This window comes from Sinocyclocheilus rhinocerous, unplaced genomic scaffold (genome assembly GCF_001515625.1).
Source record: "Sinocyclocheilus rhinocerous isolate Xijiao unplaced genomic scaffold, SAMN03320098_v1.1 scaffold1473, whole genome shotgun sequence".
NCBI lineage: Eukaryota > Metazoa > Chordata > Actinopteri > Cypriniformes > Cyprinidae > Sinocyclocheilus > Sinocyclocheilus rhinocerous.
The window spans coordinates 1032770-1059495 of record NW_015638582.1 but is presented as its reverse complement, the minus strand read 5'-3'; the positions used below and the strand labels follow the sequence as shown (position 1 = coordinate 1059495).

Genomic DNA, 26726 nt, shown 5'->3' with positions numbered 1-26726 from the left:
CTAGTTTATGAAAGAGAGCAAGACCGATGAGGGGGGGGGGTGTATGCATGCGAAGAATAAAGAGACCCCAACCCACATTATCCCATAAATCCATAAAGAACGGACCCTGGCCTTTGTGACCGACTCGGTAGAAACACACAAGCAATCTTTTCATGAACAAAGACAATGGCCACTAACTCCAGCCTGTGTCAGCGTTCATAAAGCAGTGCCACGTCTTAATGGAGACCCTTATTCCTTTCTCCATAATGCATTAACACAGTGGTCAGGACCTCAACAGCTGCCATTGGCCGTATCCTGCACACACAGCCATTCTTTCAGGTCTTTCTGATGGAGCCAGCACATTGTTCAGAATCAGGCAGAAGTGTCTCTGACTGATGAATTATAGTGTTGCTGATACAATAGACGGGAGTTTGGCGTTCTTAGGAATAGCAGTCTAATTTGCGGGTATTAACTTTCTCTCCATCTGTAATCCAGTAATAGCAGCTCAGGGTTATTTCTGGGTTTATGAGTTGAACTGAAACTCCAGAAGCAAAGATCTTCCACACTTTTCATCACTTTTGCAAAATGAATTGGTAGGCCAGTTTTAGTGGATTGACTGTGTAAAGTCATTTTTCACAGTCTGTATGTGTAGTCTTGCACCAGTGTAGTTTATCACATTTAATATGAACAAGTTCCACTACTCTTTTTTTATTTCTTAATTCTGAGCATAATTGAAAACAGAGCGTAATTAAAAACATACTTCTTTGTTGGGAATGGGTGGTTTAAATGTGACTTAAGTGTCCAAATACTTATTGGGGTCACTGTATTGTATCCAATCTCAGCTATAAATCAAGAAAGACATCCATTGTTTTCAAACGTCGCACTTAAGGCATGTTTAAAGACTTATTACTAATTACAGAGAGTAACAACCCTGCAGATTCAGCCCATAATGTGAACTTTACTGGGGGATTTTTTCACGATGTTGAAATTCAAATAGACATATTAGTTTTTTGTAATAATCTCTAGAGACATTGCTTGTTGACATTGTGGTTTGAAATTACGCTGTTGGAGGCTAACTGAAGGAAAATATCTCTAGATTAATATTTGTCTCTGCCCTGCTTTCCAAAGGCAATTGATTCCCGGGACTCTGTGGCCATGGCATTGTATTCCCAGTGTTTTTCTTGGATCATCGCCAGAATTAACCAGAAAATCAAAGGAAAGGACAACTTCAAGTCCATTGGCATTTTGGATATCTTTGGCTTTGAAAACTTCGAGGTGAGAGTTTGTTGAGTACAAAGAGGTGAAACGTTCCAGCCAGAATGTCTGTTGATGGCATGTTGTCATGTTTTTATGATTTTGCCCCCCCTCCAGGTGAACCGGTTTGAGCAGTTCAACATTAACTATGCCAACGAGAAGCTCCAGGAGTACTTCAACAAGCACATCTTCTCCCTGGAGCAGCTTGAATATAACAGGTGAGTACTGTCAGTGACCCTGGTTAGCACTAAAGCCCTGCTCCTGGAAGAGATCTGTCAACAAAAATAGCTTTATTTCTCTGATTTTGACCTAATTTAGCACTCAAAGTAACTTAGATTGTCCTACACTGTCTTTGATTCTCCATATTGCCATAGGTAATAGGTTTATGCATGATCATAAGACCAAACCATATACTCAAAAGTAGACTGGTCTTATGGCATAGTAAAAGGTCCATCAGATGCACACTTCGACGGTTGTCTTAAGTCATCAGGGTACTTCTTACTACGCATACTGCAGGCCTGTAGTTTGGAAGTTGGGCACAGTGTGTGTTTCCCTACGTTACTGTGTGGATAACAGACTTTTGTACTCAGGAGAAGTAATATTTGAGTTACTTTATTTATATAATGTGCTATTATTAAGCTAGCTATAAAAATGTTAACTTTAACTAGCTATTTATTTTAAACTGTTGCTCTACCATGATAGTAGTTCACTGGACGTGACTGTAGAATATGACAATTTATGCTAATGTCATGTTATAGCAAGAAAGGCAATTGTTGAAGAGAGAACTTTATGCTAATGTTTACGCTAATGCTCTTCAGACATTTTTTGTAACATTCAAACACACAAACTAGGAGTTTGCATAGCTAGGAGTTTTTCTGTCATATACTTGCACAGAATGTATTTCAGCTAGTGAATATTTCTGAACAAGATATGCCTTGTTAGCATTATAGCTAGTTATAGCCAGTGTTGGGGAGAAACTAGTAACGGACTATGTAATTTAATCACAGTATAAATGTAACTGTAATCTGTAATTAATTTACAGTTACTTATGAAAATGTTAACGATTACAAAGGGGATTACATCTGAATATTTTCGCACACATACAGATTTGATTGATTTCTTTCCCAAATTGCATTGCTCTAAAATATGAGACACCAATGTTTTAGGAGTTTAGGACACAGAATAAGACACATGCTTATTTGATACCTGTTTTATTTCCTATTTGGTTTTATGTAAATGCTTTATTTTTTTAAGATTGACACTTTTTTTTCCAAGTCATTGTTAGATGCAAGTTTTTCCTGTCATAGCTATGCAAAGATTTGATCTAAAAACAGTATCATTACTATTAAACTATATCTTATGATTTTAAATCTGGACTTGACCTCAAAACAATCTCAAAGTTAAAAGAGGTGCTAAAGTCTATTTTTGTTGTGGTTGCACTTTAAAATGAAATAGTTATAATCTTAATTCAAGTGAAGAAGGATTTTGAAGTCTTACAGTAATCAATATTGAGTTCTACTGTACGGTTAACCCTGCCTGATTTAATTGTTTGAAAATGCTTAGCATTTGAAAACTTTGCTTAGAATTTAGAAAAGTAACCAAAAAGTAATCAGTTACATTATTTTAATACAATAATTGAAGTAGTTACACTACTTATTACATTTTAAATAGGGTAACTTGTAATCTGTAACCAATTACATTTCCAAAGTAACCTTCCCAACACTGGTTATAGCTAATAACCAGGGGCGGACTTAGTGATTTTGGGGCCCTAAGCAAATTCCAGGTATGGGGCCCCAACACAATAACTGCTCTTTTACGCCTAACCCTTATTTTGCTCGCTAACTCTAGTTTATAGTTTATTTATCCCTTCACAACCAGTAATTAGCCAACCTGATGTTCTAAAGCCATATTAGGCTACCTTTTTTTTTTCAGATCACAAATAAAGACATAATCAAAAAAAAAAAAATGCTTGCACTTGTCCATTTAATAAATTATAAACTTTTTCAATCTTTTTACAAACATAAAATTATCCCATGCAACTCACTCCATATTCCAAATGTTCTGAAGGCATACAGTAGGGTTTGCCGAGAAACAAATCGAAAATTTTATCTGTTATTAAGCAAAAATCTCCAGTCATCGCATTAGTGCATTTATACGAGTGTGCGGCAGTTCGCGCCGGCATGCCTAGGAAAAGCATAAAAGAGAGTCATTTTGAAACATCAAGACAAATAAAATTATGACTTGAAACACAATACTTTCTTCTCTGAGGTTAATATATCCGTTATGAGACAGTCAGACAGTATTATACAGCCTAGAATGCGCGCAAAGAGCGCCCCCTCATATAATCAAAAGCTGTCACTCACTTCAGTTCATTGTGATCTCACGACGTTCTGTTAATAAGCCCTCTACACTGCACAATGAATCTCTTATTTACATCGTATCTACTGTACACTTTGTTATAATGAGAGGATTCCCGAGCTTGCAGAACTCAGCACTTGACAAAAACTCGACATTTTGAGTGGTGAGGGGATTCTAAACACTTCTGGTCATTGCGTTCCAGAAATCAACAGATACGTTTGTGATTGGCTAAATTGCTCAATGCTGCAAATATGTTTCGCCAATATCAGATGGGGCCCCCTGATTCCCCGAGGCCCTATAGGCGGGCGCTTACCTCGCTTAAATGTTAAGTCCACCCCTGCTAATACAGTAACAACACATTTTGAATACTGAGGACTGTTGCTGACACACAGTAATGCAAGAATAAGTGTATACAACTGGACTGCACAACTGCAATGTGTTGTCCGAGCATTTGTGTGCGTGTGCCTCCCTGCGTACATTATCATCATCATCAGGAGATGAAATCTCTGCGTGAAACCCAAAGCGTATAATACAGGCTCGTCTGTAGACACATAGCTTCACACTATCAGGTGTCGCAGAGAGCTCAGGTCACAACGGGGTGAAATAGCATAGAAGGGTGGAGGTGTGACATGATCATGATATACAGGACATGGGTCCTGTGATCTCTTTTAGGGTAGAATGATGGAGAGATAGCAGATGAATTGAGGGCGGGTTTCTCGGCCTGCTCTTGCTGTAGTGGCTATGGAGGCACTCTGCCAGATGTGTGAATGGGTCTCCTCTTTCCCACACAGTTGTGTTATTGTGTTGAAATGTGATGGCTGAGGGGGGTCAGCAGAGCCCGGTCACAGCTCATTTCATCACATGAACCCTGAGGATAATACCACCTTTGTGTACTTGTAGTGTTGTGATGTTGCTCAAGAGGTTCTCTTGTGTCTCCGCACAGGGAGGGGATACACTGGGAAGCCATCGACTGGATGGACAACGCAGAGTGTTTGGATCTGATCGAAAAGGTGTCCTTTTAACCTTTGACCTTTAAACAGCTCTCACTGTGACCACACAGTGCTCACTAGAAACCATTCCACTTTTGATAACTATTAGCACATGAGCAATTTTATAATTTCAAACTATCATCTCCAGTAGTCACTGCATTTTCAGAAAGATTTGCAGACTTAGTCAATCTTAAAAAAAAAATGTAAATAAATAGGGTCCATGTCTAGTTTAGCCGTGATGCTCATACAGGTGATGCTGCTGTCTCTTCTCTGCATCATATCCTGCATATATATCTCCTAAACGTTCTAAAACTGTGAATTTGCATGAACAAAAAAGTATAGAAACGTCTTCTGAATGTTCAACACTGAACTTTTTAGAGATGGCAAATTATTGCATATTATGTTGCAGAAAGAATTGCATGTTCCAGCTGAAAAAAAATGCATCTGAGTTGTCACTGAGAATAATCAACAACTTGAAGTTAACCATTTTGTATACACAAATGGCTACATGACATTACAAGTAAATATTAGTGTAATTTGAGAGACAGTATTTGACACTAGTAATGAATGATGGCCCCCACTGTTGATTATAATTAACATCTCTGATCGATTACAAACTAGACCCCTGTGGTTAATGTGGAGAGCCATAGAGAGCGTGTGCTTAGATCAGTGTGCTCTTTCCACAGAAACTGGGCATGTTGTCTCTTATCAATGAAGAGAGCAGATTCCCTAAAGGCACGGACTACACCCTGCTGGAGAAACTCCACAGCCGGCATGCCGTAAGCCCTTCTTTTCAAAACGCTCACAGACATACAGTATGTGTTTCTTTCCCCCATCTCATTTCAGATCACAGAGAGTTAATTCTTCTTTAAACTCGCTGATAAAGACCAGCGCTGAGCCAATAGGCAACACCCAGTCACACCCCCACAGCCTCTCACATGCACATGCACAATACGGTAACGTGAGCAGGCTTTCCTCAGGCGCAGGAACAATGAGTGCGTCCTCGGAGAACCCACATACAGTATGCCCTGACTGAAGTACCTCTGTGTGTGCTCACTTCAAATATAATCAATATGAAAAATAATGTGCTATGTGTTTCTATCTCTGCAGACAAACCCTTACTACGTGAAACCAAGAGTGGCAGATCACCAGTTTGGTATTAAACATTATGCAGGAGAGGTAATTACATCAACAAGCAGTGTTATTTTAGCATGTTTATAATATTAAATCAGCTTTTATTTTTTTATTTTCAGTTTTAATATAAATTTTATTTAAACTTTTAGTAATTCTATGTGATTATCATTTTTTAAAGGGGTCATATGATGCAATTTAAATTTTTCCTTTGTCTTTGAAGTGTTACAAGCTCTTGGTGCATAAAGAAGATCTGTAAAGTTGCAAAGACTAAAGTCTCAAATCCAAAGAGATATTCTTTATAAAAGTTAAGAGTCAACCACGCCTACCTAAAACGGCTCGTTCTAACACACCCCCACACGTCTACGTCACTATCTGGGAAGATTTGCATAACGCCGCCCAAATGTGCACGCAAAGAAAGAAAGCGTGGTTTCAGGATTTTTCCGATCACAAATGCAGACATGGTTTTTACGCGGCGCGATGCAACGCAGTGCGTAAAAAGACAGTATAAGTCATTATAATCCGTAATTATGTCCCCACTGGATGCAACAAATGCCTCGTTTATAATGGGTTTTAATGTTTTTGTCTCATCGCTCCGGCCGGAACACGGCATCACAATATGGTAGGGGCGTAACATTTCCGTCAAACGCTTGAGGTATTCGGCCAATCACAACGCACTGGATAGCTGGCCAATCAGAGCACACCTCGCTTTTCAGACCGATGAGCTTTGTAAAAATCGACGTGTTTCAAAAAAGGCGGGGCATAGAGGAGAAACAATAATGTACAGTATGTGGAAAATAATGTGTTTTTTGAACCTTAAACCGCATAAACACATTTCATTACACCAATACACAAAATAATCATATGACCCCTTTACAAATATTTCTATTTAGCTTATTTTTATTTCACTTTTGATTTTAGTAAGTTAGTGGCGTTTAATTTTGTGCTTCAGTTAATGTTCAGCAGTATTTCTAATTTTTATTTTTTTATTTTTTTAAAGTTAAAATTTTTATCTCATTTTTATTTCAGAAGCAATTTTTTATAATTTTAATATTAGTAAACGGTAACCAAACTGTCAACGAGTGTGTGACAAATGTGAGAGAAACAGACACACTTTTTTAAGATACAGCTTAGAATTTATAGTGTGTCTAAGAAAATTGCAGTGTATAGCTAAAGCATTTTACAGTATTGGTTTTGTGGCGCATTATTTGTGAGGTTGGAAAGATTTTATAAGGTCTGCCAACATTTATAGTACAGTTTAAATGCATTTAATTGACATCTGAGTTGGCAGACTCCAAACACACACACACACATGTATGCACATGTGGAAGTGTGACACTATTCTGTGTTTTACAGTAACATTGCAGTAGATGAATGGCTGAAATAATATAACTTATTAATACAAAATATGATAGACAAAATTGCTGAATATAAATTAACACTCATTTTATGTAATATTTAATGACTATAAAAATATATAAATAATGTCATATGAGCAAGGTTGCTGTTGTTCTGAATATCCGATTCAGCTGTAGGCACAAGGCCTCAGGTAATGCTAATAAATCAAGTACTCAAACTAACTGTTGTATAATGTAAAAATGTTTGCCCTTTCACCATGGGCACCACACGAAGCCTCCACAGTTTAATGTGCTGGAAACCACATGCCTAACATGCACCATGAGAAGCATTTGGCATGCTGTCCAGCTCCTTCTCTAGTTGCCATTTCTCTTTTCCTGACAGTTTTTATTCACACTTCTACTTGCATTTTACTCTTTACTTTCTCTCTCTTCTCCAAAAAAAGTTATTTTAATCAGTCGTGCTTTCCAGTAAAACATCTAAAATTGCATAGGGTATTAAGACTTGTATCTCATGGAGTTTTGCTTTCAATCTACTTCTAAGGTTTTTTATATATTGTTACTGGAAAACATCTAATTTTGCCAGATATCTTCACCACAGTCTTGTGTGCAAAATGTCTGATGTGATACATGGTTCCCACAATATCTATCCAGTCTTTCAAATGCTTTCAGATGGAGAATATCTTTAGCATCTGCTCTCTAGGCCAACACAAACGAAAGATCGAACTATAAGCTTTGGATGAATTCTCTGTTTAAATGAGAGATTGTAATTACCGAGATGTGTTATAAATACCACCAGCATGTGTTGTGGATGCTGCATACTTTACAGCTCAGGAGTTTATTTCATAGTGTTAAGATCAGTGGAGGAATCTGTCACCACGGAGGTCATGACTGAGTAATACTCAACAGGTGACTGCATTAAAATGCGCCAGCTCTATCAACCTCTCTCTTCGGTCTCTCATTATTAGGCTGAAATGTTAGGACAGACACATGAAAAAATATATAATTAAAAAAATATTTTCCATCCATAAAATAAATATAAGCTTTATCATTAGGTCATTGTACATGTATTTAGTAACTGTATTTGTGTGTATCAGGTACTGTATGATGTGCGTGGTATTCTAGAGAAGAACAGAGACACATTCAGAGATGATATTCTCAATATGCTGAAGGACAGCAGGTAACAAATCATTCACTTTGCAATGCTGTGGATCCTATCATCCTTAGCTTGTCATGAGATCAAAGATGTATGTACTGTAAATGATGCTTCTCATACTACAAAAACTATTGACAAGATATATTTTGGGCATTTTGACATGTGTTGTGATATTATACTGCATCTAAAATCATTCATTATTAATGAAGCCTTTATGAATTAATTTTAATTAAGAGACTACATGGAATATTTTTAATTTGAACTCTTTCCCCGCCAGCGTTTTTGAAAAAAAGTTGCCAACCACTGTCAGCATTTTTCATAATTTTCACTAAAATTTCATGGCCCCCAGAATATTTTGCTGTACGAATATCTGAACATGCAATACATCAAAATAAAGAAGAGAGCCTCTACTTTTAAACAAAAGTCCTCTTTATTCTAGCTTCAAGCATTCCTTTTTTATCAACACTTGAACCTAGACAGGTTTCATAAAAATAAAAAAAAACATTTTGAGCAAAGAAAATTGTATTTTATCAAATACTACAACTGGATCATGTTAAGTGCAACGATCAAAGCAAAGATGCAGCACCCCCAAAGCTTGCACAGTCTTAACATTTCACTCTGTAACATTAGGCAGTTTTCATTTATATGCTTTTTATTGTTGATGTTCACATTATTTTTAATATGCATATATACAAGATCGCTCGTTTCTGCAAATTCCTCATTTGTGTTTTTGATTGGCACATTCTAGACTCATTCAGGAGATATAGATAATATATATAGATAGATAATAGCGTACCCAAGCATATAACAGTGAAAACACGGAAACACAGAAAATTCTGTTTTTGGCGGGGAAAGAGTTAAAAATTAATTTGACACACTGAAGGACCATTTAAAAACATGTAATGAAGGCAAAAAGCTGTTCAAAAAACATGCTGGGCATAAGATATACACTTTCCTAAATACATTCATCTAAATTCCAGCTCCACTGAAGCAGTTGTTGCTGATCTCCATTTCTTCTGATATATGAATGATGTTTGTGAGCGATATTGTCTCTATTGTGTGTCTCTCAGGCTTGACTTCATCTATGACCTGTTTGAGCGTGTTGGTAGCAGGAATGGAGACGAGACTCTGAAGATGGGCACTGCCCGCCGCAAACCCACCGTCAGCTCTCAGTTCAGGGTGAGACAATCGATGATCTAAATGTGCCATCTGATGTTTTTATACAACCATATTTTGAAAGAATCAGAACAAGAAGACTGTGAGACAGTCTGCCCCAAAACCTAGCCGAGTATTATAAGGCATTATAGACATGCTAAAATACCTTGTTTTCACTAAGTTCAAAGGCAGCATCACGTGATTCACATAAACAGTTACTCCCAGAATACACTGCTCATTGAAAAATAGATCCGAGATGACAGATGAAGAAAGACATGTTTCACTTAGTACTGTAAGAAATCTGCAAAACATTTCAGTGTAATTAGAAATAGATTATTTGCATCAGCATTTATGTGTTATGTATTTTTATCTGAGTATTATGTGTTATTTAGTGTTATTAGCTTAGCAACATGCTAACATCAAACTCTAGAGAGTGCAACAGTCTGGTTGACCCTTAACCTTTAAAGACAGACCTACTCGTTGCTGATTGGTTTAGTTCATGGCTAATAACTCTTTAACAAATACTTTTTTAAAATGCCAATGGGAAAAAAAGAATGGGAAAAAACCCTGAACCAAGGCTGCTGAAAAAGTGGTCGATCACTGTTGCACTCTATTGAAATCAGTTGTTAAATCACATGTGTGAAGTCCTTTTTGTGTGGCACGAGGAATTGCAGCCTATGTTGAACGTTTCAAATCAGTCACTTATTGGGTTAAGGATGCTCCCTTAAAAGACAGCTGCCTTTGTAGGAAGTAGTAAATGAGGCAGCTCAGTAAGTTTCGAAACAGAGCTAAAATGTGTGTTTTCATGTTTAGGCTTAATATTTTGGGTGGACATTACAGATTATGAGTGCAAACCTAGCAGAAATTTTTGTTTATTTTTCTGCACTTGTGCAACTCTGTGTACCTTGCATGTGTGTGTGTGTGTGTTTTGTCCTCTTGTCTGTGTCCCTGTATATCTGCCCGTTTGTGGGGTTACGGGGCTTTGCATGTCATAACTGCCGTGCAGGGGATTTGGCAGCTGCCCTTGTACTGTGGCTCTTAAAGCCAGGGGATTACCCACAAACCGGGCACAAGGGTTTGACAGGGTCCGTGCATGTTCCCCTGTTCCCCTGTCATTAAAGCCGACCTGGAGCCTCTCAGTCTGAGACTGTGGGACAGAGTGCCAGGTTGAAGGGTCCTTGATGTGACTGGGTAAATACTAGCCCTGTCACTGCCTGTGTTTGCCCTCCTCAACTGGAGATGTGGGACGGACAAGCAAATAGCAGCTGTGGTTGCTGAACGGCAGTTTTGATGCTGTTACTTTCCTGTGCAGGGGTGTAATTTAGTGTTATTGTGACTGTGTGTTTCAGGACTCTCTTCATGCACTGATGGCCACTTTAAGTGCCTCCAACCCTTTCTTTGTGCGCTGCATCAAACCTAACATGGAGAAGGTAGGATTGACACTTTTTGTACTGGCCATGCACTCAAACCATATTACTTTCCTTTTTGAGTCAAACAGACAATAAAATCCTTCTTCTAAAACGTCCTTTTCAAATGAATAGCTCAACCTAGAATGAAAGTCCATCATTGTTTATTCACCTTCAGGTTGTTTCCAACATGTTTACTTTGTTTCTTCTGTCAAACACGAAAGAAGAAAATTCGAATGAATGTTCATGCTGCTCTTTTCCATATATTACAACAATCAAAGAGCAACTTAAAGGAATAGTTCACCCAAAAATAAAAGTTTGCTGAACATTTCCTCACCCTCAGGCCATCCAAGATCTAGGAGTTTGTTTCTCCATTGGAACAGATTTGGAGAAATTTAGCATCACGTCACTTGCTCATCAATGGATTCCCTGCAGTGAATGGGTGCCGTCAGAATGACAGTCCAAACAGCTGACAAAAACATGACAATAATTCACAAGTGAAGTTAAAAACAGCTTGTTCATAATAAACAAACTGACCAACAGAAAGCTGCTTCATTGCTTGTTAATGACAATAGACCAATAGTGACCGCATATTTACAGTAGCTTTATTGGTGGAACAGACCCAAATTTTAGCAATTCACCAATAATCTTCCCCTTCACTGTAGATCCAGAATCATATTCAAGCATTTGCATAGTCAACCCGGCACATCAAGATGTGTTCCGTAATGTTTGGCGTCAGTAACATCAAGCAGCACTGGTTCTTGCTTGTCTCGTAACCAAATATTGATGCACCAGATTTGAATTTGCAGAAATGCAAATTAGATTTGAGAGATTGTCAGTGATGATGACTTTTTTTAGCTCGGCTTTCTCTGGTCACTATATGCTTTCATTGTATGGAAAATAACACCTTGAACATAATTAGCAATTTCTTCTTTTTTTTTGTTTTTTTTTTGTTAAATGAATTTTAAAAATCCAAATGGGTTTTTGGTATGAGGGTGAATAAATAGAAATTTAGATTTTTAAGTGAACTATTCAGCTTTTTAAACTTTGAACCCCTGCAAACAAACAAACAAACACAAATAAATACTTTTTTTTTTTAAGTCTTATTTTCTAGTTAAAATTTCTAAAATGTTTTGATACAACATACATTTTCTTTAAGCAACACTGCATAAGATATTAAGACTTGTTTTAAAAGAATGTGTCTTTAATATGATTATATTTTGTCTTATACTCCTCTGGCAATTTTTTTAACTGGTTTTCAGTATATAATGTTGCTTCTGATTTATGTTATGATCCAATATTTTTATTAGTTACATGCACAGTTACTGTATATGCAGAATACAATTTCCAGTGAAATGTAAATCTGGTCAGCTACTTAAACTGTGCATTAAATATGTAAATGATGGATAAAAAATGGTAAGATAAGACAAACGTAAGAAATTATAATGGATTAACTTTAAGTTTTTGAATAATTAATTAATTTACCATGATTTGAAAATAGTTTTTTTTTTCTGCTGGAAAACATGTCAAAAAAGACTGATTAAGAAATGATTAGTATCAGTGCAGTGGCCTCTGCTTATGTTAAAGTGAAAATTCACAGGACAGTCTGGCATCATCACATTGTGAGAAGCTGTACAGCCAGCAGCCTGTCATGTTCTGCACTCTGTACATAGAGTCTCTTTGTGTTGATCTGCTCAGATTTGAGCGGCCCATCCCCACCGCCAGCACATTCCTGCAGCCCAAACCCGCCTGTGCTGGGGTCAGAGGTCACGGCTGTCCGCTTCAGCGGCACTGAGAGGAGTAGCACACTCCTGACCTACAGCAGAGGAATGTAGAGATAACAGCCAAAAAATCACACAGAGCCTCTACCCTTTATTATGTGACACAATCGAGCTGTAATAAATGCTCATTTGAGCTCACATATTACTGGAATTATTATGATCGCATTGATTCATAGAGGACTCTCGTTTCAGTGGGCAGAGGATCAGGTTGGCTCTTCTGATGGGGTTGTTGTATTGTGATAACTGTCCTCAGGGAGGGGAATCACGGCTGTGGCCTTGTCTGGCGCCTGGCCTCCTCTGTCATTCCACACCTTTTCTTCTATCATTTATGCCACACAACACATCCCACCTCACTTCGGGGCCCCTTTAAAGACAATTGTGATACTGCATACTTCATGCCTGACCCAGGTTTACTGCCCAAATTACACAGGCAGACCAGAAATACACCTCAGTCTCTTGTCACATTAGCCTGACATGATAATTTCAGTTCAGATTGAAATGAAGGACATGGCAAAAGGCAATAGTGGAAAATGCTGTTAAGACACCAGATGGCCAGGCCACCAACAATGAGTCCCGCTCTTTAACATAGCAATCAAACGGCCTGATGAGACAGGACAGTGTGGGAGCAGCTGAACACCAGGCACTGACGTTACTGATCCAGCTACAGATCGCCACTAAACATGACGCAACACCTCACACAATAGACATAATCAATCCCATTTTGACGTTGGTGTTTGACCCCTTTTTCTGCCCACAGACATCTTTTGTTCTTTATGTGACAGATCAAAACAAGTAGCTCTGTTATCTCATGCTTAGGTTATGGTTAAAGTCAGAATGAAATCAAAATAGATCCTATAAAAATTCCTGGTCTCATTGAAAACGATCCATTCGGTCTTTGTTATCCCAAAGATAAAATACTTGTCTTCGTAATCTTTTATCAACAACTGTGAAACATTACCAAGCCCTCTTATTTTTCAGATCCTTCCCTTTATCATAAACTGCAAAAATAATTTTCTTCAGGGTTTTATATCAGTATTTTTGCCTTTTTAAAAAATATCTATTCGACTAAATTAAGTTACTAAGATTTATTATCAGAGAATGCATTTTGGTTTATGTATCATACCCCACTGGCATTTTTTGTCCTTTTTTATTATTTAACAATGAAATTGAGACACTACTACATAGTGACCAACAATATGGATAACGGTATACAATTTTTGGTAACACTTTACTTAAAGCCTTTTTTAATGGATTAATTATGCCTTGTAATGCACCTTATAATGCATTGTACAGTTTCATGAATAATTGTGACCACAGTAAATACATTATAACACTTATCAATTCATTGTTACACTATGTATTTTAAATTCAGTTATAATTATTTACAACAAGATATAATGTATTACAACGCACATTATGAATAATTATAATGCTTATACCCTTTAATAACCCTTTATAATGCATTATACATAAAGGCATTAAGTAAAGTTCTACCCAATTTTCACTTAAGCATAAACCTCACAAAATTCATCATCATCATCTTAAAAAAATTGCTAATGAGGAAAGAGCGATAAATAGAACCAATAGAAAAACTTGCATCAGATTACAGAAATCAGATGTGTTATTATGAACACTATTTCATGTTAACTTGGAGTAGTGTAATAGGACCACTGTTGAATACTGAGTTTTGGTCCATTCAGTTTCAAGTAATATTGGGCTTAGCCGGTTGATACCAGTGCTGATGGACATCTCCTTCTATCTTCTTCCAGAACGCAAATAAATTTGATGCAGATGTGGTTCTGAATCAGCTACGTTACTCTGGAATGCTGGAGACAGTGAAGATCCGTAGAGCAGGCTTTCCTGTACGGAGAACCTTCCAAGACTTCCTCAGCAGGTGAGATACATCGCCAAGAAACCACTGACAGTCCATCAAAATACAGTTAGAAGCACAAAATCTGTTCCAGATGCACATATTTGATCTCTGACAGTTTTTGAAAAGCTAATGTGAAGTTAATGTTCTTGAAATCATACTGAACAATACCAGGGAAGTTTTTCTGAATCTATCAGTACATTGTTCTCTTACAGGTGGAATGTATGTATGTGTGTTCAAGCTGTGCCCACTTCCTGTGCAGATACACAATGATCCTGAGGGACAAAAACCACACGGCGGACGAGAGGACGAAATGTGCAGATCTGCTTACAAAGTATGACGTCACAAAAAAAGAGTGGCAGCTGGGAAAGACTAAGGTGCGGTTGCATGACCAACACATGTTCACACACATAGTTTATAGTTCCAGTATAAATAATCAGTGCTAGACCTCAGTGCAAGAGTGCAAAGACTTTGTATAAACGCTCTTTTTCTCTCAGATTGAACTACTTGACCTTTATGTAGTCTGTGGGTTCATCCCTGACATTCATACTTTACATTGTTCAAACAATCGTTTGAATTTATATCTGAAATGCAAAAAGGAAGAAAAAAGATACAGACAGGCTCTTAGGGGTTTTTCACACTTTTTACCAAAGTCTTACGTAATACAGATTTTTTTTAAATTATTTAGATATTCTCACAGTTCATAACATGTTGATTACAGTGTTCAATTATCATGGCATTTTACAGCAAGAAGAGTCTGTGAACCCTTTGAAAATTTCCAGATTTCTGCATTGCTAACTCATAATATGTGGTCTGATCTTAATTAAAGTCACAGTTATAGACAACCCAGCCCTAGCGAGAGTGGCAACAGTCCAGCATTTTCTACATTTGTAGAATCCTTCCATGGATGGATGAACATCCAAGTCTTCAGCAATGTTTGCGTTGCTTTTTTCAGCTTTGTGCATCTCTGTTATGCTTCATTATGGTCCTGTGAAAGCTTTTGTGATCGAGGTATGGTTCACACTAACCAGTCATTCTTGAGAAGAATATATTTAGTAGAAGCCAGGCTTTGTGTGCCTTTTATTTTAAGAGCAGGGCACCTGTGCGACCCACATTTCCAATCTCATTTCCTTAATTGACTCCAATTAGTCATTGGCTTATTTTTTCCACACTGCCCTGCCCTGTGAATAATCACCCAGTGTTTGTGTTACTAGTGTTTGTCTGTAATTGTGACTTAGCTGAAAAACAGAACAAATTTAATAAGTAATTAATGCAGAAATCTAGATCTTTTCAAAGGGTTCACAAACTTATTCTTGCCACTATAGTACTCTGTGGGACTTCATGTAGTGAACACACAGATGATACCTCGATATTGGCATCATGGAAGTGACAAAAAATTATGGTGCCATTTTCATGGTAATGTTTTGCAACACTTTTGGACTTTCATAGGGGATTTTTTCAGTCTTGTGATGTTTTTTCTGTCTCTCCTCTTTACATTCTTTCCCTTTTCTTCCTCATACTTCCTCTGCTCTCCCCCCTCAAAAAAAAACCTCTCCACATCTTGGTAAGGAGTTTTGCGGTCCCTCACTTTACTGAAATGACTCATCCCGATCTAGCCGGACTGAAACAAGAGTGCAGCACTTTAAGGGCGTTTGGCAACAGGAGCACAGCAGCTCTGAAAAGAATACTTTCTGTTCTCTGTTCAACAGTGTCTATTCATTCTTATCTTGTAATCAGTCAATTATTCACTCTCCTTGGTCAGTCTCTGCCACACATTAAGCATGGCGGTTCAGTCGGGCTGTTTTTATAGTAAACGGAGCTCTGAGGTTTCTGAGGAACAGGAAGGCACTGTAAATAAAAGGCATTCTTGCGTGCTTCGATTCAGACCACTTTTCTTTAAATTAATTGAATCCAGTATGCTCTGTGTTATTTCCTTTGGGGTCTTGTGGTTTCTGGCTTTCCTGAGAGCTCGTATGGGTATCTCTTTATCTGGGGTCGCATTGTTAGCTTGATGGGGCCTTAATGCAGTGTTGCTGTGATTACTTGTGTTTAGGTTTGGTTTTATTTGGAGCAGAGAAATTATCTCATAAATCAAATAACTTGAGATGGAAACAGTGATGACCTGTCAGTGCTGCTTTCGGTCATGAGATGCCGTGTGGGTTATTATGAAGAAAAGCCAATTCAAACCAAACAATTAGATGACTTCTGTACACAGTTAGGCTGTACTACGTAAGGAGCATTATGGCACATTAAACCCAGACATGGTCGTCAGGATCACTATACGGTGATAGTGGAGTGCATGGCATGAATAAATAGTAAATAATAAGTATAAGTATTGAGTATTGAATTTAAATTGATTTTATTACAAAACAATCAGGTTATCTATAAATTTATTTATAATTTAAGGTATTAAAATTGATCAAAAGTAACAGTAATGACATTTATAATGTTCCAAAAGATTTCAATTTCAAATAAACACTATTCTTGTGAACTATCTATCTATCTATCTATCTAAGAGTCCTGAAAAACATGATAATAATGATTATAATAAGAAGAAATTGAGCAGCAAATCAGCATATTAGAATGATTTCTGAAAGATCATGTGACTCTGAAAACTGCAATAATGATGCTGAAAATTCAGCTTTGCCATCACGGAAATAAATTACATTTTGAGAGATAGTTAAAAGACAACAGTTTTATATTATTTCACAATATAACTGTTTTTACTGTATTTTTAGTCAAATAAATGTGGCTTTGGTGAGTCTTTTTAACAATTAAATCAATTTCACTGACCCCAAGCATTTGAATGCTTGTGTATATTCAGGTGAAGAGTATTTTGCATTGCATGGCACATACCATCTGAGATTGTTTTCAAGGCATAGCAATGTCTATGATAATTCAATGATATGGCATACATATATAGTAGCGTAATTGTAATTGATTATATTTAATAGTCATACATCTTTGTGAACTGGTGCTGCTAAAACAAATGTACCATAAAATTAAATATCACAGTTATGCCTTTAAAAACAATTTCAGACGGTATGTGCCATGAAATGCACAATTTATCTGAATTCATCATGGCCTCAATAGACGACTGAACATAATGCAATATTTCTCCTTTTCCTAGAATGTTGCTTTCTGTCTCCCACACACACATGCATAAAGACAGTGAAACAAATGAATTCAGATACACACACTGGACACGCAGTCTCGCTCCCTGCTGAATAGAGTCATGCTTTACAAATTGTTTAGCTGTAAAATAGCCTCATTGTTCTGAGTGGTGGGGTCAGAGCTGGATGGCTCCAAATTGTTCTCAGCACATCAGAGCTCCAATGTGCTCAAGGTCAGCTACTCTAACCTACAGCTTTCACTGCTCCACCAGGCTCCATGATCATACTTGTTAAATAGCCTGTTGCCCTTAATGGACCCACAGAAAGCTGGTGTCTTCATGACAGAATCTGGGCTAATGGACCGTGCATTGATCTTTTCCCAAAATGCATGTCTCTCACAGTTCACCCAACACAGTACTTCAATAAAACATTACATGCATTTGTTCCCCACAGTTACCAGTTGATTATGTTTATCCCTTTCTGAAAAGACCAGTGTAATTAGCTCCCAGCATATGTTGTGTTTTGGATGCTGTATTTCTGGTGTCCACGCAGGATATCTTACCTAGTTTAGTGTCAACATGAATCACCGTTCCTGACTCGTTTTGCTTTCATAGAAACAAACTATTCAGCGAGAAAAAAAATGTAGGTCATGAACTGGTTTGTATCTATTGGGAATAAACTTGATATTGAAAAGTAGATATTTACAAAATATAGCCTAATCTATGGTAGTTTGCCTAAATATCTATTTGGCGATTGGTTAACATCAACGGAGATGCAGAGCCAGTTATTACATTTTGAACAAAGAATATGGAAACAAATATTCCCTCTTAGGAATAATGTGTGCCACTTATTTGTTTACAGTAAGAACAGAACATGTCTAGCAATGCTTCTCAACTTTTTGAACTCCAAGGTCCCCCTTTGTCCAAGACATTCGAAGGCCCTGCTATCTAAGCTGATATGTACTTCCGTTATAATAAAAATAAACAAAAAAAAAATAAATTCAAATAACTTCTGTCATTATTTACTCAACCTCAAATTGTTCCAAACCTGTATGAGCTTCTTTCTTTCGCTGAGCACAAAAGAAGATATTTTGTATTTGCTAAATACTATGTATGTCAATGGCTACCATCAACTGTTTGGTTACCAACATTCTTTAAAATATTATCCCTGTAAGTTTTGCGGAAGAAAAGCATGGCTAAGCTGGTTCACCAGTAAGTCCTGCAATAAACCAGCTTAAACCAGCATGGGCCAAGATTGGTAGACACATAAAAGATATGGCACTTATCTTGTATTTAATAAAAACACCCATCTTTAAGATCCAGCTTGTGTTATTTTGGGAATAGGTGGTTGTGTCCTTCTTGTCTTTTTCAGTCAGGAATCTATTGAAGTCAGGATTCTAGACTAATGTCGTTATAGGGCCACATGAAGCGTTCTTAGATGTAGACATCAGGCAGTGCTGTATGGAGTTTGTTTGATCAGTGTTTACACATATGTTCCACACATGTGTTTCATGTTTCTATATAAATACAGTCTCTTGTGTAAAACAGTTGAATGTATTCCAGCAAGTCTAGGTTGGGAGTCAAAGCTCCAGCCAGTGACCTATGACTGCATCCGTCATTGCTGTACGTGTTCAGTGGTCCGTTATAGTTGTTATCATGGCTTGAAGTCTGTTTTCTTTTATGATTTCATTCAGGAGTGTGTGATTGTGATCAGCGGAGAATGTGTGTTCACTACAGGTCCTCTTAAGCGGTGGCGCTGGCTTTTGTTTGTGGTGTTTTTGTGAGTGTCAGATTTGAGGTGGAGGTTAGGGGAGGGGCTTCAGATCAAGAAAGGGGTCTGAGATTGTGTTTCCTTGCTCAAAACAAAACAACCTGTGTGTAATTATATCCATGCTGATTGTGTGTTGAGGAAGTGTGATCCCTAGATTGGGGCTCAGGGTTTTTTGCGTGGGATGGGGGAAGGATGTGGATGAGGAAACTTCCTCATGTGTGTGTCAGTGTGTGTCTGCAGCTGTGCGATGTTGATTACAGGAACATCTGGGTCGTCGGTTTCAGGAAGTCTCACAATAAGTTTAAGAGATCTGTGGGAGGCCAGACATGTGTGCATGGGTTGATATTAACTGAAAGGACCTGATTCTGGTAATGCCACCAGAAAGTAAATTATAGTACATAATGTATATTGGATGCTGCTTTGCTGGTGTTCCCATCAGCCTTCTTTTTAGCTTAACGAGTATAAACCAGCTCAAGCTGAAGACCATGCTAGGTGACCAGCAACATCTCGGCTCAAGTTTTAGGGGTTTTGATGGTCAATTCATGTTGGTATAATCACAGTTTCCACAAAAATACTAAGCATGACAATTTTTTTAAAACTTTGATAATAAATGTTTCTTGAGAAGCAAATTAGCATAGAATGATTTCTGAAGGATCGTGTGACATTGTAGAATGCAGTAGCATAATGATGCTAATTCAGCTTTGCATCATAGAATTAAATTACATTTTAAAATGTATTCCAATAGAAAACTGTAAGAATATTTCACAATATTAATGTTTTACTGTATTTAAAATATTTAAGACTTATTTAAAACAAACAAAAGAATAGTACCAACCCCAAACTTTTGAACGCTATTGTATGTATAAAGTCAATTCACCTCAACATCACACTGGTGGTTAGACACTTTACTTTTATCCCATGAGGTCATGGGAAAGAAGTCATCACATTCATAAATGACGGTGAACAGTGACTGTAGGTCATATGACAGTGCCAATATGGAGGATATATTTTGTCCAAGTTATATTCAGAATACATACATGCACACTAATTGAGAAGATTTCCTGAAATACAGTGCATACTATGACAGTACATAAATTTAGAAGTAGTTGTTGTAGCTTTATATCTAACCATCAAGCTTATTTTTGTGAAAAGGTTTGTGAAAAGCAACTTGGGCATCACTACTCAGGATCACTTTTTTTTTTTTACCTTTGTTGCTCTTTCTGTCTTATGGCTTCACACCTTCTCTGCTTCTTCAGCTGTACAAGTACTGAGTTCTCCTATTGTCTCTGTTGGATAAGGATAATAAAAAAGTGTGTTTTATTGTCTAATTTTTACTCTTAAGATTACCTGATACACAATGCTGCTAGCATATCTATAGAGGCGGCAGCCAATGAGTGTGAGGATTCTCTTCGGCCGTCAGTGAAAAACAGCATTTCAACTTAGTGAAATACACTGAGAGGGGTGAACTGCACAATATAAAATTTGAACTATGTTGAGTACAGTCTTTATTTCATGTGAGTGAAACCATTGTAGTAAAAGTCATTTTATTCCTTAAAGGGACAGTTCACCCTAAAAATGAAAATTCTTTCTTCTGCTGAACACAAAAGAAGATGGTGGCTACCATCAACTGTTTGGTTACTCTCATTCTTTAAAAGCATCTTTTGTGTTTAGCAGAAGAAAGAAACTCATATAGGTTTGGAACAACATTAGGGTGAGTAAATGATGACAGAATTTTTGAACGAACTATCCCTTAATGTATACAACTTTTTTCAGTTAGTGTCAAACTACTCAATGTTCAGTACTGTTTAGTATAAATGTTCATTTACGTTTAGAGTTCATTATGAAGGAATTTATGTGGATCATCTCTTTAATTCACCAGTGTTTCAGAGTTTTCTCTTCTATGAGTCAGCGTCAGTGAGTAAAGGGTTAAGCCTTCATGTCTTCTGTCTCTGAGACAGAGAGAGAGTGAGGGTGTGGCCTGCTCTTTGGCCAAGAGCCACTCTTTCCCCCTCCTCTCTCTCTCTCTCTCTCTGTCTGTGCACATCAGTCTGGCTGGAATAGCCCGAGCAGCAGCAGTAACAGGAAATCAGAGCACTGTGGTTTCAGCACAATGGCAGAGCTCCACAGCTCAGCTCCCTGTAGCCTGTAGCCTGCTGAGCACACTGGAGACGTGCTCTTCACATCGCCCGGAGAGAGTTACCCATCAGTTTACTTAAACCTACTCTCTTCCCTCACCCTCTCCTTGTCTTTCTTCTTTGGTGCCTTGCAGGTGTTCCTAAAGGAAGCTTTGGAACAGAGGCTGGAGAAGGAAAGAGAGGAGGTGCGCACAGCGGCTGGTATGGTGATCCGGGCCCACATACTAAGTTATGTGGCAAGGTTAGTGCAGCTTTGTGTGTGTTTGTGTATAAACACGCTCTGTTGAATGGGGTCGGGTTACCAAAGGCTGTCATTGTGACTTGAGTTACTTGATTGCTATAATCGAATATTATTAGATAGGATTAGATTCATTATGAAAGTGCAGGGAAACAAATGAGGGAGAAACCATGAAAAGTCATCAAGAGTCTTTTCACTGCTAATACTGGCTGAATTTATTTACATGCTGCTTTTTTAATAAATCAGGTTTTTTGCCAGTTTTGAGGGATCTTGGCATAATCAGGGGTTTTATGTTGGTTTACATGCAACTTTGTGTTTCAGAAGTGATTTTTTTTAAAACTAGCAACACTGCTAGATGAAAATTGCTTAAACCATGCTGGTTTAGTTTTAGTTTTGCCGTTTTGTTTTTTTTACTTTTGTCAACTAATCAGTCTAAACATCTGGAAACCATGAAAAGTCATCAAGAGTCTTTTCACTGCTAATACTGGCTGAATTTATTTACATGCTGCTTTTTTAATAAATCAGGTTTTTTGCCAGTTTTGAGGGATCTTGGCATAATCAGGGTTTCAGAAGTGATTTTTTTTAAAACTAGCAACCCTGCTAGATGAAAATTGCTTAAACCATGCTGGTTTAGTTTTAGTTTTGCCGTTTTGTTTTTTTTACTTTTGTCAACTAATCAGTCTGTGAAAACATCTGGCTGACAAACTAAAGACCATCTGGGAAAGGCTTGGAGACCAGCTTAAACTAGCTAAGACCAGCAAACCAGTTTAAGATGTTTTCAACAGGTTGCTTTGATGCCATGGTAAATCAGAAATGACAAACGTCAAAATATCAGCATCTGTTTTGTGAGAAGGGTCTGCTGAGACACTATTTTGGTTCCTGTGTGTTTAGTATTCATTTGCACCTCTGTACTGTCGTTGTTTATGGGATTGCTGAAGTGTCTGTTTTGCCTTATTTTAGTATAAAGGTCAACATCCACAAATTCACATACATACAGACTTTCAGTCCAGCATTACAGGTCAGATCTGAGATTTTCTGATTTAGGTGGCCTGGTCTAAATGTATGAGAACTGTGGCACAGCTGCTCACACAGATCAAATGTCTTTTATAATCACAGACACCAACTAGCCAGAGTGTTTTAAATTAATGACCCTATTTCATATTTGTCATGCTGATTGCTTTTTAAATGAGTTACTGATGTGTTAATGACAGAGTTGTTTATTATGTTGAGTAATAGCTGTAATATACTCATAATTACTGTAATATCCCTGTCAACTAATCATTAATGAAGCCTCGAGGGTTTGCTCTCTAATGTTGTAACTCTCCTTCTCACAGAAAAAACTATAAAAAAGTCCGGACCAGCACCATCACTATCCAAAAGAACTACCGCGCTCACTTCTGGAGACAAGCTTTCCTGCGTTTCCGCTCTGCTGCCGTGGTCCTCCAGAAGCACATCCGCGGACAGATCACTCGACAACTCTACCGGCAACTCTTAGAGGAAAAACAGAGGAGAGAAGAGGAGGAGAGAATCAGAAGAGAGGAAGAAGAGAGGAGACGACAAGAGGAGCTGAGGAGACTTGAGGAAGAGAGACTAAGACAAGAGGAAGATAGAAAGAGGGAGGAGGAGGAGAGACAGAGGCTTCAAGAAGAGGAACAGAGAAGGAAAGAGGAGGAACAGGAGGCTTTACGGATACAGCAGGAAGAGGAAGAGTCGAACAGGAGGCAGGAAGAGCTCAAGAGCAAACAGATACTGGAGAATAGAGAGGCAGGACACAGCAGGTAAAACGCAATCCGGGCAAATGTTTGAGTTTTAATTTAGGTCATCCAAAATCTGTGTTGGCTGCTGGACTGTGCTTAATCCCTGTCTAAAAGGATTCTCTCCTGTTTTGCCTCATATTAGGAGTCTAGTGGAGAAAAATCATCACAACCACAAGGTATTATTTCTATTGGACATTTGATTTTATATTCCTATGAGAGAGATTTCAAGCCTGGAAAGATATATCCTTGTATTATCCTAATTCTCTGTCTTCACTTACAAAAAATCTGTAGTAAAATCACAGTACAATGTTAAGTCCAAGGGTAATTTAATGATATTGAGCTATATGGGTCAAAAAGAGCCTCTTGAGAAGCTTAACTAGTTTGTAAGAGTAGTTTAACAAAATTTCTTCACTGCCTATTAATATGTATTTTATTTTATTATTTTATTTTATATTATATTATAAATATTTCTACTCAATCAAGTTATATGGTCTGACCAACATGCAGATAGAAAGAAAAAAAAACTCAAAATTTGAAAAAATATCAAAACAAAAATTGATATCATACAGATAGCAGCCTCTCAAAAATCAGATAAAGTGACCTTTTTAGGATATGGTGAGGTTAGTTCTGGTTGTAAAATGTCATGTGGTGCAACTCCCTAAAACCTTAATAGTATTTATGAATTAATAAATTAATTAAATTAACTTTTTAGCTTGAAAACTTTTTAACTTGAAAAATATGTTTTAAAAACATTTTGGAGATAATAAAGATGTCTACACTAACATATTCAAAATATACGGAAAATATTTTATTTCTTTTTACATGATAGTCACACAGCATGACATTTGTAGAGTCTTTAAACTTTTCTTGAAATGGTATACATGATATTTTTTTAAACTGATTTTTTAAAAATGTCTTATAGTTTATCATGAACACACAATATATCATTAACTCATATACGTGAATGATTACCATATTCATGTAGCATGATGTTTACATAATACCAAAACTGAAAAGAATACCATGGAATAACCATAGTGCATGTTAAAGCATTGTGCTTTTTGATTGAACCTTGACATTTTGTTGGATTGACAGAATGAACTGTATATATTTGGCGTGTCCTCACTGTCCCTCCCCTATATTCCAGAAGGACGTGTCCCACAGCCTGTGCCAGTACTCGTCTGAAGAGGAGAGTCGTCAGATGGAGGAGATCCTGCGGCTGGAGCGAGAGATTGAACGACTGCAGAGACAGAGAGACGAAGGGGTGTCCTTGCTGAACGGCAGCTCCAGAGACGAGCTGCAGCAGAAGAGGGACGCCGAGATCTACCGCCTGGAGAAAGAGGCTTCACGTGTGGCCACTGAGTTCCTGGACATGCTGGACTTCGGAAGTTTGGAGCAGTCACTCTCCAGCGAGGAGAACCTTCACGACCCGTCAGAGACCACTGCACCTCTGGCTGAGGAAGAGGTGGATGAAGGCTTCCACGCGGACGACGAGTGTATCCCACTCCATGACTTCCCTCTCCCAGCTGCCGTGCCCATGGACAAAGAGATTCTCTCCAGTCTTCCGCCTCCACCGCCCGCCTTTGCTGAAAGTCTGGTGGCCACGTCCTCACCTGCACGGATGGAGCGACCGAAATCCAATTCCTCCATCAAACAAAACAGACTCTCAGACATTCCCCCTCCTCCAACTACAGCTCCACCCCCTCCTCCAGCTGCACTGCCGTCAACCACGGGAGATTATAGAGTGGTGTATAAAAACGCCAGGAAGACGATAACAGAGATTGTACTGCCAGTGGAGGAAACCAGCTTCAGTATTCTGCCCGACACCGAGTCGGACTATGACCAAGAGGAGTTTGAGGAGGCGCTGGGGAGTTGTGGGGATGCAGGAAGTACTAATGACGGACACCTCACTGACGAGGAAGTGCTACATAGATCTTCCTGTACCTACAACAGCACAGACTCCTTTAGAGGAAGTTCAGACTCAGTGAGTTCACTCTTTTCACACTTTGACAGTGCGTTCACACTGAGAGCGACTATATTTCACTATATATCAGTATATTTCAGAACTATATTTCAGAGCTTTTGTGAACAAATACAAAGTTTCAGGTAAATGCAGTAGTTTTGCAATTTTTTGAGGATGCAAATGTTTGCGAGCAAAAGCATTGCATTTTTTTCCCCCTCCCATCTCATTTTTTCCCCTCCATCAAATGGAAACCTACACTGTAAGAAAATATGTCTATATTTATGGTGAAAAAAATGGCAGGCTTGGTTGCCAGAAGTGTAATATGTTGGCAGTGTTTCAGGTATTATGGGATGGCATTGTATATTTTATATACAATAGACAAAACACACTTGCATACAACAGGAATTGTAACAAAACATCATAATGTGCATATTCGATAATTTTATATTTCATGAATTCTACCAAAATCTGCTTTATACCTTGTACCAATAACCACCATAATATTGCAAGTGGAAACAGAAAACCACATGATGAATCAGAGTTCAAAGTAAGTGGCCTGTCTATAAAACATGACCAATAATTGTATATAGAGAGTGCACAGGGTCACACACACAAAGACAAAACACCATCAGGGTAACTCACAAAACTAAAGTAATGCAACAAACATTAACTAAACAACAGAAAATGTGACAAAATTTTCTAAGGTACATTACCAATAACAAAAAAAGAAACAAAAAATATAAATATAAAATATAATCCTATGTGAAGTCACACAGGGGCTTCTGGGAATGTCCTTTTACTGTTTCTCACCAGAAATTATATGGTATTTATAGTTTTTACTTGGGGGAAATAAAAACTAATTTGACAGTATGTCACAGTAAAATTACATGTTAAACCATTTACGGTTACCCCATATATGGCAAGGTAACTTATAGTTACTTAATTAGACATTTATTTTTTCAGTGTATGTATTTAGCGTAACAACTGAATCATTGCTCACAGCAGGTGAAATTTTCTTGAAATTTGATGTTGAGTCTGTCCACTTTGTTGCAAAACCACTGCTTGGATTGCCATAGCAGCAGTGCTTTAAAGGGCATGATTTTAAATCTCAGCATGTTTTTTAAGATTTATTTTGCCATTTTTGACTTTATTATGATATGACAGTGTAGAGGAGACAGAAAGTGAATTGGGGGAGAGAGAAAGAGAGGGGGGCGGGATCGGGAAAGGTCCTCGAGCCAGGATTCGAACTCGGGACGCCCATAGTGCAATGGCGCGATATGTCAGCACGCTGCCCACAAGGCTATTGGTGCCAACTC

At 37.9% G+C, this 26726-nt stretch overlaps 1 protein-coding gene across 4 annotated transcripts in view; it reads left to right on the top strand.

The window, feature by feature from the left end:
* The window catches only part of LOC107749884 (unconventional myosin-X-like), an 80041-nt gene that overhangs the window by 41029 nt on the left and 12286 nt on the right, over window positions 1–26726 (top strand). For 3 of the 4 annotated variants that reach the window (XM_016565105.1, XM_016565103.1, XM_016565107.1), the window contains 14 exons: window positions 1108–1254; window positions 1351–1451; window positions 4535–4601; window positions 5267–5359; window positions 5691–5759; window positions 8164–8246; window positions 9293–9401; window positions 10727–10807; window positions 14334–14458; window positions 14697–14811; window positions 21587–21693; window positions 23025–23468; window positions 23590–23623; window positions 24595–25431. In XM_016565105.1, coding sequence (XP_016420591.1) covers window positions 1108–1254; window positions 1351–1451; window positions 4535–4601; window positions 5267–5359; window positions 5691–5759; window positions 8164–8246; window positions 9293–9401; window positions 10727–10807; window positions 14334–14458; window positions 14697–14811; window positions 21587–21693; window positions 23025–23468; window positions 23590–23623; window positions 24595–25431 — 2412 coding nt within the window. The remainder of the gene's footprint in view (window positions 1–1107; window positions 1255–1350; window positions 1452–4534; window positions 4602–5266; window positions 5360–5690; window positions 5760–8163; window positions 8247–9292; window positions 9402–10726; window positions 10808–14333; window positions 14459–14696; window positions 14812–21586; window positions 21694–23024; window positions 23469–23589; window positions 23624–24594; window positions 25432–26726) is intronic. The other variant, XM_016565104.1, reaches the window with a different exon arrangement.